Source organism: Myotis myotis, unplaced genomic scaffold (genome assembly GCF_014108235.1).
Source record: "Myotis myotis isolate mMyoMyo1 unplaced genomic scaffold, mMyoMyo1.p scaffold_m19_p_4, whole genome shotgun sequence".
Lineage (NCBI taxonomy): Eukaryota > Metazoa > Chordata > Mammalia > Chiroptera > Vespertilionidae > Myotis > Myotis myotis.
The window spans coordinates 96,154,975-96,172,732 of NW_023416346.1; the positions used below are offsets into that span (position 1 = coordinate 96,154,975).

The following is a 17,758-nucleotide window of genomic DNA, read 5'->3' on the forward strand; positions in this document are numbered from 1 at the left end:
TTGTTCTTTTCACTTGGGTCTATATTTTTGTAACAAAGTCTACATTTGAATTTTAATAAGCTCCCCAGGTAATTAATATACACATTAAAGTTTGAGAAGCACTGGTCTAAATAATTCGTTGCATTGACCTATTTGAATAAAATCTCTGAATTTAATCTATATTAACATTGTTCATTTAATGCAATAATAATGTAACATTAAATAATATAATTTAAAATAGCTAGTATGTATGAGATTTTATATAAGAAATATGGGAGCAGCAAAAGTTGAACTTTTAAATTACCTTAGATGAATTCAAAGATGCACTGAGTAATAGGAGACATTTGATTAGACCAGTAAGTGGAATTCTAGAGTATTAGTACTTGATAGTGCTGGCACCATGTCTGTCATTTACCTAGTCCTCAGAACCATGAATGCAACATGTTCAGTAACTTTTTTTTAAACCCTCACCCGAGGATATTTTCATTGATTTTTAGAGAGAGTGGAAGGGGGAGGGGATAGAGAAAAAGGAGAGAGAGAAATATTGATGTGAGAGAGACACACATTGATTGGTTGCCTCCCATGCATGCCCCAACTGCTGGGGATTGAACGTGCAACCCAGGTACATGCCCTTGACTGGGAATCGAACCCACGGCCATTCCATGTGCAGGCTGACACTCTAACCACTGACCAACACCAGCCAGGGCTGTTAAGTAACTTTTAATAATGGCTTTTACTTCAATCTACTATTGTTAAGGGTGCTAGGATTTGATTATTCAGCAAATAATTGCCAGGAGCCTGTTCTGTGCCACGCATCTGTTAGGGCTCATAAACACATTGATGGCCATGGTGAATAGGTGAAAAAAACCTTGGCACAGTGAATGTCATCATAAAAGAATAGATAGAATAGTGGCTCCAGTGACCCATATTATTGGGATAAAAGTTTGACATCAAATGACTGTATTCTGTGTTTCTGCTAGAGATCAATCAGTGTTTAAGATGCCACCAGAATTGTTGCTACCAATTTTCTGAATGTCAGTGTCAGTACTGATCCATTGTATACCACTATGACCCAACCCAAACAGAGAGATAAGCACATTTCACTTTCATACTAGTCCTGGATAAGCTATAAATATTAAAGAAGATAATGAGAAAAAATGGGGGGTGCTTTTAATGACCATCAATCTCTTAAGCAGACATATAATATATGAAGTTAAGTCGTCACTAACCAGTTAAAGCAAATAAAATACTTGATTAAATTCCTTTCCTTTTTGTAACTTTTTTATCTTTAAGTTCAAACGTACAGAAAAGCTGCAAGAATAGTACAAAGGATTTCTGTTTACCAATTGTACTCACATTCCCCAGTTGTTGTTATTTTACCACATTTGTTTTAGCATTCTCTTTCTCTATCAACAGATAGACATCTATACATACACATAAATAAAAACACACATATATAGCTCTTTCTGAATCATTTGAGAGTAAGTTGCAGACATGATATCTATAATTGTTTTTAAACCATTTTCTGATTATGTATTTACTAGTAGCCCTGTGCACGAATCTGTGCACCAGTAGCTTGCCAGTAGCTCACTGCCGCCCTCCAGTAGCTCCCCCCACCCCCCACCCGCCTTCATAGCTTGCTGCCCTGCCCCCTCCTGTAGCTCTCTGCTGTGGTCTTGTAGCTCGCTGTCCCACCCTCCTGCTGATCCGTGATCCAGTCGTTACTTGGTCATATTACATCTTTATTACATCTTCATTGCATATTACATCTTTATTATATAGGACTCTTCATGTTAGTTTAGACACTGAACCTACCAATTTTGAGATCGGATTGGAAACCCTTTCTTGAAATTTTTAGAATCTTTTCTGATCGGTGCCTCAAGTACAGGAAAGTTAACCTTTTTTTTTTTAAAAAAAAAAAAAATTCATTTAGGAATAAGTAGTGTTGCTACAGCCGATAGAAAAGCTAATTTAAAGAAACTATACCCACTTAATTCATTGTGGCTTTTTAACCTATACATTGTGTTGAGAGGTCATGCCAGTGTAACTAAAAGGGACTGCCTGTATGACTTATTTTATTTTTATGACATTTTAATTTAATACTGTACTTATAGTGTGGAAATTGCAGATTACCTCTCATGCCTGAAATAACTAACTTATTCTGGAACAAGACATAAATGAATTCGCAGTATAAACTTTTTTTCATTGTCCAAGTTCAAAAAATTAAGTCTTGGTAATAATTATGAGAGAATTAAGTAAGATCTTGGTGAGATTAAAATTTTTTTTCAAAGCCAAAGCTATTTCTTTGGGCAAATGAGCCTCCTTTATGAGTTCTTCAACATTACGGTACTCTTTGGTAAATTCTCCCTCTATGTTCTGAATGATGCTCTCGTAGTCTGAGTGATTCACTCAAGACTGAGTAATTTCAGAATTGGGAGAATCTAGGCTTTTGCTATTCAAAGTGTCCATTGCTTTACCCAGACTGGTAGAAAAACAGAATCTCAGGCCCCTACCCTACATGTACTGAATCAAATCTACATTTTAATAAGATCCCTCAGGTGACTGTATGTGCATTAAAATTTTAGAGCCGTTATTATACTGATTTGAGGAGCCTATGTCATTATATTCATTAAAGAAATGGTCAGGCTTTTGTTAAAGTTTCTTCAAAGATGTCCTTCAGCATCCTAAAAACCAATTCTGCTATGTAGAGCTTCCCTGTCAGCTCTCCATATAGAACTGAACCAGATTTTTGCTCAAGGAGAAGAGAGAACAAGTTAGATAGGTTAGTGGAAATTTCCACTTCACTTCTTTCCTTCCTTATTTCTGTAGGAGAGTAGAAAATCTTTAGATTTTTTTTTACAGGTGCATGGATATGCTAGAGAGAATAATTTATTCCTTCTGGGAGGTGATCAATACTGCACTGAATAAACTAAAACAGAATATCAGCTTTTTTGAGACTTCAGGGGAGCTTCTGGGATGATAGGCACTTCCCACTGTTCCACAAACCATAAGCATTCTACAAAGAGATTCTCTAAGTACTCCTTTGTGCAAAATTAAGATTATTGCTAACTTATTCCTTGTCTCTTCTTCCATTGTCCACAAAGACATTTTAGTTTTAAAAATACCATATATTAGTGTTAAAAACTCAAACAATACAGAAGTGTCTATAGAGTACATTTATTTGTCTGTCATTCTGTTCCTGTTCTAACAGAAGTAGCCATTGTTCATAGTTTGGTATGTAGCCTCCCAGGCTTTCTGATGTATGTTCTCATATATACATACACTCAAAAATTTAAATAATATTATACTGCAATGCTGTTTTGTAAATTGCTTTTGGTTCCATTTACTATACCACGAATTGCTTTAATATGAGTATGCAAATTGTTAGCATGGTGATAAAAATCTGCTATAAAAATAAGAACTATCCATTAACAAACTACTCTCTACCTAGGGTTTGGGGTGGAAATAATGGCTGAAATAACTTGATATAACCAAAGTTTTATTTACTCAGTTTAGACTTTCCTTAAAACTGGATGAACAGCATTGAAATTAGAAGTCACTTCCTAGAAAGTGTAAAGATAACATAGGTCCATGCTGGTTTTAAAGGAATGGATTGACAGTGTCTGGGGGTGGATTGTGATGAATGACTAGGATGCAGCTATAGAATACCTCAAATGAAAAGAATCTTTCCCTGTCCACTAGGTACAAATGAGCCATTGGTAGTAATAGCTCAGCCCTCATCAGAAACGCCACATTTGACTGCAACTAATGAATTTTTTGCTAAAATGATGACACCAATTCACAACAAGGAGGAGGCAAAGACTTCATCTAAGTGTTACATACAAGTCACCGGTATGACTTGTGCTTCCTGTGTAGCAAACATTGAACGGAATTTAAGACGAGAAGAAGGTGAGATACTCTTAAAGCTTGTTATTTTCTGTTCTAGTTTGAGGACTCTGACTTTTTTGTCTTCATATGCATTTTTTTTTACCATGTTTATAATTCTTGGCAAGACCTATCAGTAATGTTCAGGACAGCCTTGACTTTCTGACAGCCAGTTGTTGTTAGTGTCTGTTCCCTTATATATGGTTCCTATCTCGTTTGCTTTATGGTAACATTTTAATATCAATGAAACTTGTAGGAAAAATATCAGAAGGAAATACATAAGATTACTATTCTTTTAAAAAATATTTTTATTTATTTCAGAGAGGAAGGGAGAGGGGGAGAGAGATAGGAACAATGATGAGAGAGAATCATTGATTGGCTGTCTCCTGTACTGGGGATCGAGCTGGCATCTCGGGCATGTGTCCCTGACCAGAATCAAACTTGGAACCCTTCAGTCCACAGGCCAAAGCTCTATCCACTGAGCAAAACTGGCTAGGGCAAGATTACTATTCTTTATGGACCTTGGGTGCAATGTATTTTTAAAAACATACAAATTTTCTGATAAAGTTATGTGTAAAACTGACAACTAGAATCCATAAATTGTTACTATACCTAGACCAAGCATAAGACTAAAATCAAGTTTGTTTAGAATTACAGGGGTGGGAAAAAATAGGTTAAATTACTAGCCATCATTACTAAGAGATAAATCATAAGTAAGGACATGAAATAATAACAATAAGAAGACAATATAAATAATACTATAAAACTTAATTAATAATGCAAGAATAAACTCTATGTTTCACATACTCACAACTGTAAACCTCTTTTGTCCACTCCTGTATAGTGTTCTCTTCCAACAGTTTGTTGAACTTTGCTTGCAGTAAAAATGTTCAAAAGTTAATATTGTGTAATTTTAGGTTATAAAATCTTAGAAATTCTATAACATTATTTATTTAGTCACACTCAGATTTTTAGCTTATAAATTTACATTCACATTATTGGACTGCATAGTATGGCATAGTAGAGTTTTAACCATAGAGTTATGTGATTATGTTTAATGAGACTGAAGTCATGGGCTTAGTCCTTAGGCACCCCTAACCCCAGATGTCTTAAAGATACATTCTGTTAGTCACAAGGGCTGAAGAAGTAAGATTAGTATAAGCTTATTCCCACTAATGGTGAAATAACTCAAAGTATATATAGTAATAATGCAGGCCTGGGGCAAGTAGAATCATCTTATATATAAGACCCAAACATTATAACAAAATGTATACAGAGCCATCTTCATTTCAATATTATCTTGTCTGCATTCTGTCACTTCTGAATCTTTCATTTCAGCCTCCATTATCCTATATAATAAAAGGGTAATATGAAAATTGACCAAACTGTGGAACCGCTGGACCGTGGCCCCTCGCCCCAGCTGGCCTGCCCCCAATGGCCCCATCCCATTGGGCAGCCGGCTGGACCCCACCAGTGTACGAGTCCATGCACTGGGCCTCTAGTATCTAATAAAAATGCAGTCAAGGCTGAAGCTTACACTTTGATTGATTAAAAAAGAAAAGGAAAGAGGTTGCAAGCAAATGAAAGCAAAAGGAAGTTTCTGGGACTCCTGTTTAATTTTATAATCAACTATTTTGGGCAAGTCAAAAATAGCCATTTTCATGAGACAAGCAATGCCTGTGCCAATTACAAATCTTTTTTTTTAAATTTATTAAGCTGATTCTACCAGTTATTCTCTATTATCCACTTTACCACATTTTAACCCAATTAGGAATACCATTGGCCTAGCTGGGGTGACTACATTGACTTTTTCCTTTTTAAACTAAGTAACACTTGTCTTTCTATAGTTTAGGCTCATTATATTTCTAAAAATGAATAGAGCTTCTAATTATAGTTTGAAGTAAGAATTTTTAAAAGTATCCATAATTTATATAAGTATTAAACCTATTTTTTGAAACTTAATAAACCAGAATGTCCCTTCTGTTTCTGTTTGGCTATAGATTACATTCAACTGAGCAAAAAAGATTTTTTCCTGTTTCCTCTATTCTTTTATTAGTGACACTTTCCTATGAACCACATAGGAAAAATTAGTTGGTACCCACAAAGTCCAGAGAAGCACTTTATATAGAAAACTTAGGTTTTATTAGATGCTTTGTTTTCTTAATAAAAATTATTAAATTAATATTTGTGGGCTTTTTTTCATTTTTATCAAACTCCAGAGCTGACCTACTGACTAGTGGTCCCCATTCCTTATCAGATAACCACTAAGTGCCACAGATTCCTAGAAAGAGCTGCCATTTTCTACTATGTGAAATAAATTTTCTTCCTGGCAATGACAGCAATAGCTGGCCTAGAGAAGTGGGATGTTTGTTAACAAAAGGCTTTCACCAAAGAACAGTGTGACTGCCATAAAATGAACTCCTTTGTTCTGTTAACAAGAGTAAGGCACTTTTTCATTCTAGAAATAAGAGCACTTTAGATTAGTGTGTGCCAGACAGTAAAACTTGGCCAATTTAAATAAATGACTATTATTTGATATTATGTGTATGTTGGTACAGTCTTGGACTCTTTGCTACAACTGCAGTGATCTAAAATAATGAGTTCCTTTCTCTAGGACTATCTCATTAGTTTCTAAAAATGCTTTATATTTATATGATTAGATCTCAACTCATTGCAATTCATGGGCCTTATTTGGATCCTAATTCAAACAAAAAAAACCACACTTGTGTTAAATTAACTAATAAACGGTTATATGACACTTGTGGACATGTGAATATTGCCTAGATATTTGATGATATTGAAGAATTATTTTAGCTATGATATGGTATGTTTATTTTTAAAGTGAACAGTCTCTGTCTTTAAGAAATGCATATTTAAATATTGATACATGAGATGATATGATGTCTGAGATTTGCTTGAAAATAATCAGGGTAGAGGGCAGAGATTACTTGGATAGGAACATAGAAGAAAAGATCAGCCTGGTATTATTGATAATTGTTGAAACTGGGTGATCCATACATCAAATTTGTTATGTTGTTTTCTCTTTTGTATATATATAATTTAAAATTTCCATAATAAAAATTTTAAGAAAATAAGGCCCTCTTTTCAAATAGTTTTATTTGGTTTGGGTTTAAGTAACAAAATTCTCCAGATTCCCATTAATCCTTTCACAGTTAAATGAAAAACAAACATTACTCTTTTTAAAAATTTTCAAAAAAATTATAGAGAGAGAGAGAGAGAGAGAAAGAGAGAGAGAGAGAGACATCAATTTGTTGTTCCACTTGTTTATGCATTCATTGGTTGATTCTTGTATGTGCCCTGACTAGGGATCAAACCCGCAACCTTGGAATATTACTCTTTTTTAAAGGTGCGTTATCTGAATTGTTTTTATTATCAATGCTTCTAGGAATATATTCTGTACTTGTGGCTCTGATGGCTGGCAAAGCAGAAGTAAGATATAATCCTGCTGTTACACAACCCCCGATGATAGCTGAGTTCATACGAGAGCTTGGATTTGGAGCCACTGTGATAGAAAATACTGATGAAGGGGATGGTGTTTTGGAACTTATTGTAAGTAAGAATATTTGTGTAATTAATAAAATTTCCAGGAAAATTTAACAAGGATTCGAAAAAGAGTTCCAAGCATAATTAAAACTGGGAAAATAAGACATAAAAGGAAAAGGAAACTGGAAAATGGAAGAATAAGATATAACTTAATGGTGGCCTTTAAGTATGGAATGTAAAAGATAATCATCATATCTCTATTAAGAACCAAAAGGGAAGAATTTGGTTTAAATGAATAACTGAAAATCAACTTTTAAAAATGTAGTATGATTCTTACCTATAGCATGTAAAATAATAAGTTTCAGATGCATTAAAGTTTTATAAATGAAATAAGACATGTTGATTTACACTTGATCTTAGCTCAAAGGCCGAGAAGCAATGGGGCATATTGGTTTAAAATGATCATTTTCTCCAACCCAGCAAATCAAGTTTTATTTGTATAACTTCAACAATTAAAATAAACATTTTAACCCTGTGCCAAAATAGGTTCCAGCTCAAACAAAAGTTTAAATGTAAAAAATGAAACCATGAAATTACTAGAAGAAATATTTAGAGCTTTTTCAATATGTTAGCATTAAAATTTCAAACATCAGAAAAATCAAAAGTGTTATACAGTGGACACGCTTATATACACCACCAAGATTCTACAATTAACATTTTACTATATTTGTTTTTATAATACATAAGTCTATCAATACACTATGGAAATAATTTTAGACTCACAAATAAGTTACAAAAATGGCACAGAGAATTTCCATGTGGCCTCTACCCAGATTTCCCTAATGATAACATCTAATCCGTCATTTAAAAAATAATATTAGAGTAGGAAGGGCCTTTTTTAATATATAAAACCCACAAATGAAAAGATTGGTAAATCAGGTACATAACATTTTCTTCTTGGGGAAAAAGGCAACATGAAGCCAAAGGGAAGTAAAATAATTGTAATTCATCTCATAGATGGTTAATTTTCTTAATATACGAGAAACTGTTATAAATCAATAAGAAAAGAGCCAGCAACCCAAAAGAAAGATGGTAAAGGATATGAGTAGACAGCTCACAGAAAAACCAAAACATTACCTCTTTAAACATATGAAAAGCTATTCAACTTCATTTTATTTTATTTATTTTTTTAAATTAAATCTTTATTGTTTAGATTATTACATTTGTTCCTCTTTTTTCCCCCCATAACTCCCCTCCACCCAGTTCCCACCCAACCCTCCACCCTCACTCCCCACCTACTGTCCTCATCCATAGGTGCACAATTTTTGTCCAGTCTCTTCCCGCATCCCCCTCACCCCTTTCCCCCACAAGAATAGTCAGTCCACTCCCTTTCTATGCCCCTGATTCTATTATAATCACCAGTTCATTCTGTTCATCAGATTATTCACCTGATTTTAGATTCACTTGTTGATAGATGTGTATTTGTTGTTCATAATTTGTATTTTTACCTTTTTCTTCTTCTTCCTCTTCTTAAAGGATACCTTTCAGCATTTCATATAATACTGGTTTGGTGGTGATGAACTCTTTTAGCTTTTTCTTATCTGTGAAGCTCTTTATCTGACCTTCAATTCTGAATGATAACTTTGCTGGATAAAGTATTCTTGGTTGTAGGTTCTTGGTATTCATCACTTTGAATATTACTTGCCACTCCCTTCTGGCCTGCAAATTTCTGTTGAGAAATCAGCTGACAGTCGTATGGGTACTCCCTTGTAGGTGATTGACTTTCTTTCTCTTGCTGCTTTTAGGATTCTCTCTTTGTCTTTTGCTCTTGGCATTTTAATTATGATGTGTCTTGGTGTGGTCCTCTTTGGATTCCTTTTGTTTGGGGTTCTCTGCACTTCCTGGGCTTGTGAGTCTATTTCTTTCACCAGGTTGGGGAAGTTTTCTGTCATTATTTCTTCTAATAGTTTTTCAATACCTTGCTCTCTCTCATCTTCTGGCACCCCTATAATTCAGATGTTGGTATGCTTGAAGCTGTCCCAGAGGCTCCTTACACTATCTTCGCATTTTTGGATTCTTTTTTCATTTTGCTTTTCCGGTTGGGTGTTTTTTGCTTCTTCCTATTTCAAATTGTTGACTTGATTCTTGCGATCCTCTAGTCTGCTGTTGGGAGTCTGTATAATATTCTTTATTTCAGTCAGTGTGTGCTTAATTTCCAGTTGGTCATTTATCATAACATCGAGGGTCTGACTAGATTTCTTGAGGATCTCACTACATTTATCGGCGGTCTCACCCTTCTTTTCGAGGGTCTTACTAAATTTATCGGCGGCTTCTAGACAGTTCTTGAAAAACCTTAAAAGTGTGGTTTTGAACTCTATATCCAGTCGTTTGCTGTCCTCCATTTCCGTCATTTGTGTCCTATTTCTTTGTCTCTGCATTTTTTGTGCTTCCCTGTGTTGATGGAGTGGTTTTCTGTGCTAGGTGTCCTATAGGGCCCAGTGTCTCAGCCTCCCCAATTACCTGAGGTGGACTCTCTTGGTGCACCCCCTTGTGGGCTGTGTGCATAGTCCTGTTGTAGTTAAGCCTTGATTGTTGTAGGTATCACTGGGAGGAATTGACCAATTGGCTGTGAGAATCAGCTGTGTCTGCAGTGGGAGAACTTCTGTGCTGGAGACACCCCTTAGGGGCAAGACTTGCTTCAGTGGGGCTTTGGTGCTCACTGAGTCACTCTGACCACCGGGTATACTGGCTCCTGGATCTTTCAGGAGGTGCTAATCTAGCCTTTGCCTGAGGCTATTCAGCCGGAGCTCAGCTGTGAAGGAATGCAAGTTGCCCTGGGGCCTTGGGCCAGCTGCAAGTTTGTTAGGTAATTTTCAGCTTGCAAAAGCCTCCGTGCACAGCTTGGGCGGGGCGGGGTCCCAGGGGATCAATAGGGTGGAGCAAACAGCTATGGCTGACCATCAGTCCTTTCCTAATAGGCCCCAAGTCTCAGTGTCCGGGTAATCAGGTAATCGCTGCAACCACCTCTGAGAGAAAGCTGCCCTCAAGATGCAAACGATGCCAGACAGTCAAGGCTCTCCCCGTATCAGTCAGGGTCCCCAGAGATTCGCCCGGAACTGGAGTTCAGAGCAGTAGGGAGTTTGAGACTCCCTCTCGATTGAAAAAGCCAACCGTGTCCTCAGCCGCCAGCCCTTTCTGCGTCCGCCTCCATACCTGTGCACTTATCTTCCACACCGCAGCTCCTCTGAGTCTTGATATGTTTTTCTCTTTCCTTCTATTTGTAGTATTTCCACTCAGCCAGCCTTCCTGTGGTTCTGGATGATGCCCGTTCTGTCTTTTAGTTGTATTCTTGAAGTGGTTGTGCGAGGCAGCAATCTCTGGTGTTTACCTATGCCGCCATCTTGGTTTCCCCCTATTCAACTTCATTTTAATAAGAGTAAAGCAAATTTAAACTGCAATGAAATGCCATTTCTTACCTATTGCATCAGTAAAAATTAAGAACAATTTTTGTTAACACTGTGTTTGTGATCTCTCTATTGCTCTTGAAGTGTCAGTTGATTTAAGCTCTCAGCAGGAATTTGACAATATCTATCAAAAGTAAAGTTGTGTATAGCTTTTGCCTCAGAAGCTTCGCTTGTAGCAAGTTATCAAACAGACGTTTGCATATGTATGAAATGACATGTAAAGATGTTCATTATATTGTTACTTATAATAGCAAAATATAGGAAAAAACTAAATGTCAGTTATTGGGGAATAGGTAAATAAATTACAACACATCCATACTAAACAGCTATTAAAAAGAATGGGCACATTTTTACTTTTTAAAGACTTTAAAAATTAATAGCTTTATTGAAACATAATTCACAAATTATAAACCCCTTTTAAAGTGTACAATTCAGTGGTTTTTAGTATATTCTCAGAGTGGTGTTACTATCACCTCAAACAAAATTGAAACAAACTCATAGACTCAAATAGCAGACTGGTGATTGCCAGAGGGGAAGGTGGTTATGGAACTGGGTGAAAAGTGAAGGGATTAAGAAGTACAAACTGGTAGTTACAAAATAGTCTTGGGGATGTAAATTACAGCACAGGAAATATAGTCAATAATCTTTAATAATAAAATCATAATATGCTAATTAGACCAGACGTCCTTCCAGACAACCTTCTGGATGAAGCTGCAGTGGGCGGAGGCCAAACCCCTTGCACAAATTTCATGTATCGGGCCTCTAGTATTCTAATAACTATGTATGGTGCCAGCTGTATACTAGAATTATTGGGGGGATCACTTTGTAAATTATATAATTGGCTACCCACTGTGCTGTACACCTGAAACTAATATAAAGTAATATTGAATGTCAACTATAATTGAAAAAATCGCTGGTATAACATCTTTGTCTAGTAAGTCCAGTATTTGGGCTTCATCAGGAACATTTTCTATTGATTGCTTTTTTTTCCTGCTTATAGACCACACTCATTTCATTGCATGGTCTCTTGATATTTTTGTTAAAAATATAATATAGCAACTCTGGAAATAAGATTCTTCCCACCTCTTCAAGGTTTGCTCTTGTTATTTATCATAGTTACTAGAAGCCTGGTGCATGAAAATTCATGCAGTGGAGGGGTGTTCCTCAGCCTGGCCTGCCCCTTCTCACAGTCTGGGAGCCCTCAGGGTGGGCAATGCCCCATCACACCTCTGCTGTTGCCACTGCCAGCTGCGCAAGCCTCAGCCGGCCCTGGTTACCTGAGCCTCGGGTACCTGAGCCCTGGGCGGCTAGGGGGTTGAGGGGACTGGGGAACTCCGGCCTTGCCATGTGCCTGCTTCCCCATTGAGGCTGAGGGGGTTGGGCGCCACCATCTTGTGGCTGTGGGCACCACCATCTTTGAAGTCGTGGCAGTCAATTAGCATATTCCCTCCTTATTGGCTGTGGGCGCTGCCATCTTTGAGGGTGGAGCAGTCAATTAACATATTCCCTCCTTATTGGCTGTGGGCGCCACTATCTTTGAGGGCAGAGCAGTCAATTAACATATTCCCTCCTTATTGGCTGTGGGTGCCACCATCTTTGAGGGCGGGGCAGTCAGCATATTCCCTCTTTATTAGATAGGAGGATTGTTTGTTTAGTGACTTTTCTGAACTAATTCCATGAGGTCTATATTCTTTGTTGTGTGTGGCCACTGAAGTCTCTGCTTCATTAGTTCAGTGGTCAGCTAAAGATTGGATAGAGATTTTCTTAAGGACCTGAAACCAATAAATCTCTCAGTCTTTGCTGAGGAGCTCTGTGTAAATGTTGGGGCATGCCTTCAGCACTCAGCTATGTGGTTGTCAGTTTTGCCTTAGCTTTCACTTCCTGCCTCTACAGAGCCTAAAGGTAAGCCTGAGGTGGGAGAGGTTAGGGTCCTTTTAGTTTTTTTCTGTGCACAGGTCTGGACATGTGCACAACTCTATGCACGTGCATTGCCTTCTAGATTCCTAGGAGAATGTTGGAACTGTTATGGATGTCTTGCGTCCCTGTTTTTCCTTTTAGGCTTTTTGGTTGGCCTGTTGTTTACCCCAGCTGTTATCCATTGGCTCAGGCAGCCATAAGATTAAATAATTATCTCTGACTGTTTTTGTCAGATTCTTTCAGAGGAAAAAGCTTTTTGTACCCTCTGAGCTCCAGTCAGAGCAAATACAGACTTCTTTGCAAGTGGAATATTTCATAGAACCATCAGATGGCTCAAATAATGAAAGCTTTCTGATAAAGAGACTTTGAATGAGCTCCAACCCTTTTTGCCCTCTCTGGTGGCTTCTGATGCAGGTTTTTTGTTTTTTACCATGATTGTGAGCTGGTGGTCTTCATGACTACCACAAAGCTGGAGGGGAGGGGCAATTATAATGTACATAGGTTGCTGTTTTATTGGGATTCATCTGATTTTCTTGAATAAATGCTTCCTGAGTTGCTGCAAGTTTTTATTTAAGTTCCAGATTTCTGAAAAAGTTGGCTCTGACAATTTTTGCCAGTTTTTTTTATTGCTTTTATGAAGGAGAAAATTTTCAGAGATTCTTACTCTACCATTACTGATATCCCTATAGTAGATATTCTTGAACAAATGCTTTCCAATTCATTGCATACTTTTTGGCTATTTCCCAGAGTCTTTCAACAAATTTTTATTTTTATTTTTCAATTACAATTTACTTTCAATATTATTTTGTATTGTTTTCATGTGTACAGCATAGTGGTTAAACAATCATATACTTTACAAAGTGTTCCCTTTGATATATCTAGTACCCACCTGGCACCATACATAGTTACCATAATATTATTGACTATATTCCCTATGCTGTATTTTATAGCCCGGTGACTATTTTGTCACAATCAATTTGTATTTCTTAATCTCTTCACCTTTTTCATTCAGTCCCTCAACCATTTATTTCGTTCTTTAGATTCCACATATAAGTGAAATCATATGATATTTGTTTTTCTCTGACTTATTTCACTGAGTGTGATCCTCTCTAGGTCCACCCATGCTGTTGCAAAAGGGAACATTACATACTTTTTTATGGCTGAGTAATATTTCATTGTGCAAATGTACCACAGCTATTTTATCCACTCATTTATTGATGGGCACTTGGCTTGCTTCCATATCTTAGTTATCCTATATAATAAAAGGCCAGCCACCATTAGCGTAACGACCAGAATGACCAGAGACCAGAACCACCATGGCCCCTCACCGGGCTGGCCCCGCCCCCAAGCAAGCAGTTAGGGGTGATCAGGCAGGCAGGCAGAGTGGTTAGGGGTGATCAGGTAGGCAGACCAGCGGTTACAGGTGATCAGGTAGGCAGACCAGTGGTTAGGGGTGATTAGGTAGTCAGGCAAATGGTTAGGGGCAATCAGGTAGGCAGGCAAGTGGTTAGGGGCAATTAGGTAGGCATACAGCCCCTTACCAGGCTGGCTCCACTCCCAAGCAAGTGGTTAGGGGCGATCAGGTAGGCAGGCAGAGTGGTTAGGGGTGATCAGGTAGGCAGAAGAGTGGTTACGGGTGATCAGGTAGGCAGACCAGCAGTTAAGGATGATCAGGTAGGCAGGCAAATGGTTAGGGGCAATCAGGTAGGCAGGCCAGTGCTTAGAGTGATCAGGTAGACAGACGGCCCTTTGCTGGGCTGGCCCCACCCCCAAGCAAACAGTTAGGGGTGATCAGGCAGGCAGGCAGAGTGGTTAGGGGTAATCAGGTAGGCAGACCAGTGGTTAGGGGTTATCAGGTAGGCAGGCAAGTGGTTAGGGGCAATCAGGTAGGCAGGCCAGCAGTTAGGGGAAATCAGGTAGGCAGACAGCTCCTCGCAGGGCTGACCCCACCCCCCAGCAAAGAAAGAGGGAGGCCCAGGCCACCAGCAGTGACTCTGTGGCAGTTGTGCAGCCTGCCAGTGATTGCCCCACAGAGGGAGGCCCAGGCCAGCCAAGCCATTGCACCCCATGCCTGTCGCTTGCAGAGGGAAGCCACTGGTGGCAGGGGCAAGAGGGGGGCAGCGCTGCACAGATGGCAAGCAGTGGCAGCGGCAGGGGTGGGGCTAGCTGCCTGCAGCCGGGGGAAGGAAAACCCAGATAGGCCCTGATTTCAGGCCAAGCCTAGGGACCCTACCCGAGGGGTCCCGGATTGTGAGAGGGTGCAGGCCGAGGTGAGGGAACCCCCGAGTGCATGAATTTTCGTGCATCGGGCCTCTAGTTTTATATAACTCTGCAGTGAACATAGTGATGCATATAGTCCAGTGATGGTGAACCTTTTGAGCTTGGCGTGTCAGCATTTTGAAAAACCCTAACTTAACTCTGGTGCCGTGTCACATATAGAAATTTTTTGATATTTGCAACCATAGTAAAACAAAGACATATTTTTGATATTTATTTTATATATTTAAATGCCATTTAACAAAGAAAAATCAACCAAAAAATGAGTTCGCATGTCACCTCTGACACGCGTGTCATAGGTTCGCCATCACTGATATAGTCTTTCAAATTAGTGTTTTGGGTTTCTTCAGATAAATATCCAGAAGTGGAATTGCTGGGTCATAAGGAAGCTCCATTTAAAAAAATGTTTTTATTGATTTTTCAGAGAGAGGAAGGGAGAGGGAGAGAGAGAGAGAGATAGAAACATCAGTGATGAGAGAGAATCAGTGATTGGCTGCCTCCTGCACGCCCCACACTGGATATCTAACCTGCATGTTGCCTGACTGGGAATCAAACCAGTGACATCTTGGTTCGTGGGTTGACGTTCAACCACTGAGCAACACCAGCCAGGCAGGAAGTTCTATTTTTAATTTTTTGAGGAAGCTCTATACTTTTTTCCATAGTGACTACACCAATCTGCATCCCCACCAACAGTGCACCAGGGTTCCTTTTTTTCCACATCCTCGCCAACACTTGTCATTTGTGGATTTATTGATTATTGCCATTCTGACAAGGGTGAGGTGATATCTCATTGTGGTTTTAATTTGCATTTCTCTGACAGTTGGTGACATTGAGCATTTTTTCATATCCCTATTGGTCATCTATATGTCCTCTTTGGAAAAGTGTCTATTCAGGTCCTCTGCTCATTTTTTTATTGGATTGTTTTTGGTATTTTTTTGGTATAGAGCTGTATGAGTTCTTTATAAATTTTAGATATTAACCCCTTATCAGATGTAATATTCTGTGGGTTGTCCTTTCATTTCATTGATGGTTTTCTTTGCTGTGCAGAATCTATTTAGTTTGACATAGTCCCATTCGTTTACTTTTTCTTTTGTTTCCCTTGCCCAAGGAAATATATCAGAAAAAATATTGCTAAGAGAAAATCAGAAATTTTACTGTCTATGTTTTCTTCTAGGAATTTTATGGTTTTGACTCTTACATTTAAGTTTTTAAACCATTTTGAGTTTATTCTTCTATATTTTGTGAGAAGGTGGTCTAGTTTCTTTTTCTTTTTTTTTTTTCATGTATCTGTCCAATCTTTCCAGCATCACTTTTAATAGTTTTTTTGAATGTTTCCCCAGTTTTACCATCGCTTTTTAGGGGAAAGGAATTGATGAGCTCCTTACACAGTCATCCCAAAATTCCTGCCTCATGACTTTAGAATTTAATATCCAACTGAACTATATATAAACTCACTAAACACATAGGGCAAAAATATTTTAGACAGATGTAGAACATGTTGTCATTCATTAACCGTCACTAAAAGTAATACTAAAGGTTATATAATTTATCAGGATGAAGAAATATCTAGAGGGAAGCAAGACATTGAATACAAGAAACAATGATTTGTCAAATTTTGTACAATGAGCAGTGACAGGAAGAAAGAGACTTTTAATGAGATCCTCTTCTGTGTAACCTGTTGCAGCTCAACCTTATCCTTGTTCAATGTGATATAAAAAGTGTTCTAAAAATGTTCTAATGGTCATATCTAAAGGATATTAATAGTGCAGAAAGATCTTGTGTGTTAATCCCATGTTACAAAAGTTATTTTGAAGTAACTCATGTTTAATGGAGGAAAATTATATTTCTGAATAACAACGTTTTTGTGTTTAATAGGTGAGAGGAATGACGTGTGCCTCCTGTGTACATAAAATAGAGTCTACCCTCACAAAGCACAGAGGTATTTTCTACTGCTCTGTGGCCTTGGCAACCAACAAAGCACATGTTAAATATGATCCAGAAATTATTGGTCCCAGAGATATTATCCATACAATTGAAGTAAGTGTCAATTTCTGTGTTCTTGACTGTTTATTCAACATATCTTTGAGTTGCTTCTGTTTGTATCAGACAGAGATAATGAAAAAAATCTGACACATTTGGTTATGCTAGATAACATCTGGCTCAAAATTTAATGTAAATTTGTCTGCCTTTTTAATGGTATTTTTCAGGAAGTGGTAGGCAAAGGCATACTGACACTATAAATCCAGAGCCGACTTAAAGTGGAAACACAAGGAATTTTAAAAATGTTTAGAAAATGGAAGTGAAATACAATTTGCTATGAGTAAAATTTATGTTAATCATGAAGGAAATGAAGCATCCTGCTAGACACTTTATTGTTTGTTAGGTCAAAGCAAAAGATGTATTTTTAAGTTAAAGTAAGAAATTTAAACGACCAAACCCTTTTTTAAAAAGGTATTTTTATTGATTTCAGAGAGGAAGGAGAGGGATAGAAACATCAGTGATGAGAGAGAATCACTGATTGGCTGCTCCCTGCATGCCCCACACTCATTATTTATTTATGTGGGTCCTCTCTCTTTGTTTCTTGATAAGTATGGGTAAAGTTTCATTAGTCTTTTGTTTATTTTTTAAAGAACCAGCTCTTGGTTTCATTGATCTTTTGTATTTTTATTTTTTTAGTCTCTATTTCTACTCTGACCTTGAGTATTTCCTTTCTTCTAATTACTCTGGGCTTT

At 37.8% G+C, this 17,758-nt stretch overlaps 1 protein-coding gene across 1 annotated transcript in view; it reads left to right on the forward strand.

Moving 5' to 3' along the window:
• ATP7A (ATPase copper transporting alpha) overlaps positions 1-17,758 on the forward strand; it is a 177,202-nt gene that overhangs the window by 112,181 nt on the left and 47,263 nt on the right. Inside the window, exons 5-7 of the mRNA XM_036304686.1 lie at positions 3,682-3,888; positions 7,271-7,434; positions 16,902-17,063. Coding sequence (XP_036160579.1) covers positions 3,682-3,888; positions 7,271-7,434; positions 16,902-17,063 — 533 coding nt within the window. The remainder of the gene's footprint in view (positions 1-3,681; positions 3,889-7,270; positions 7,435-16,901; positions 17,064-17,758) is intronic.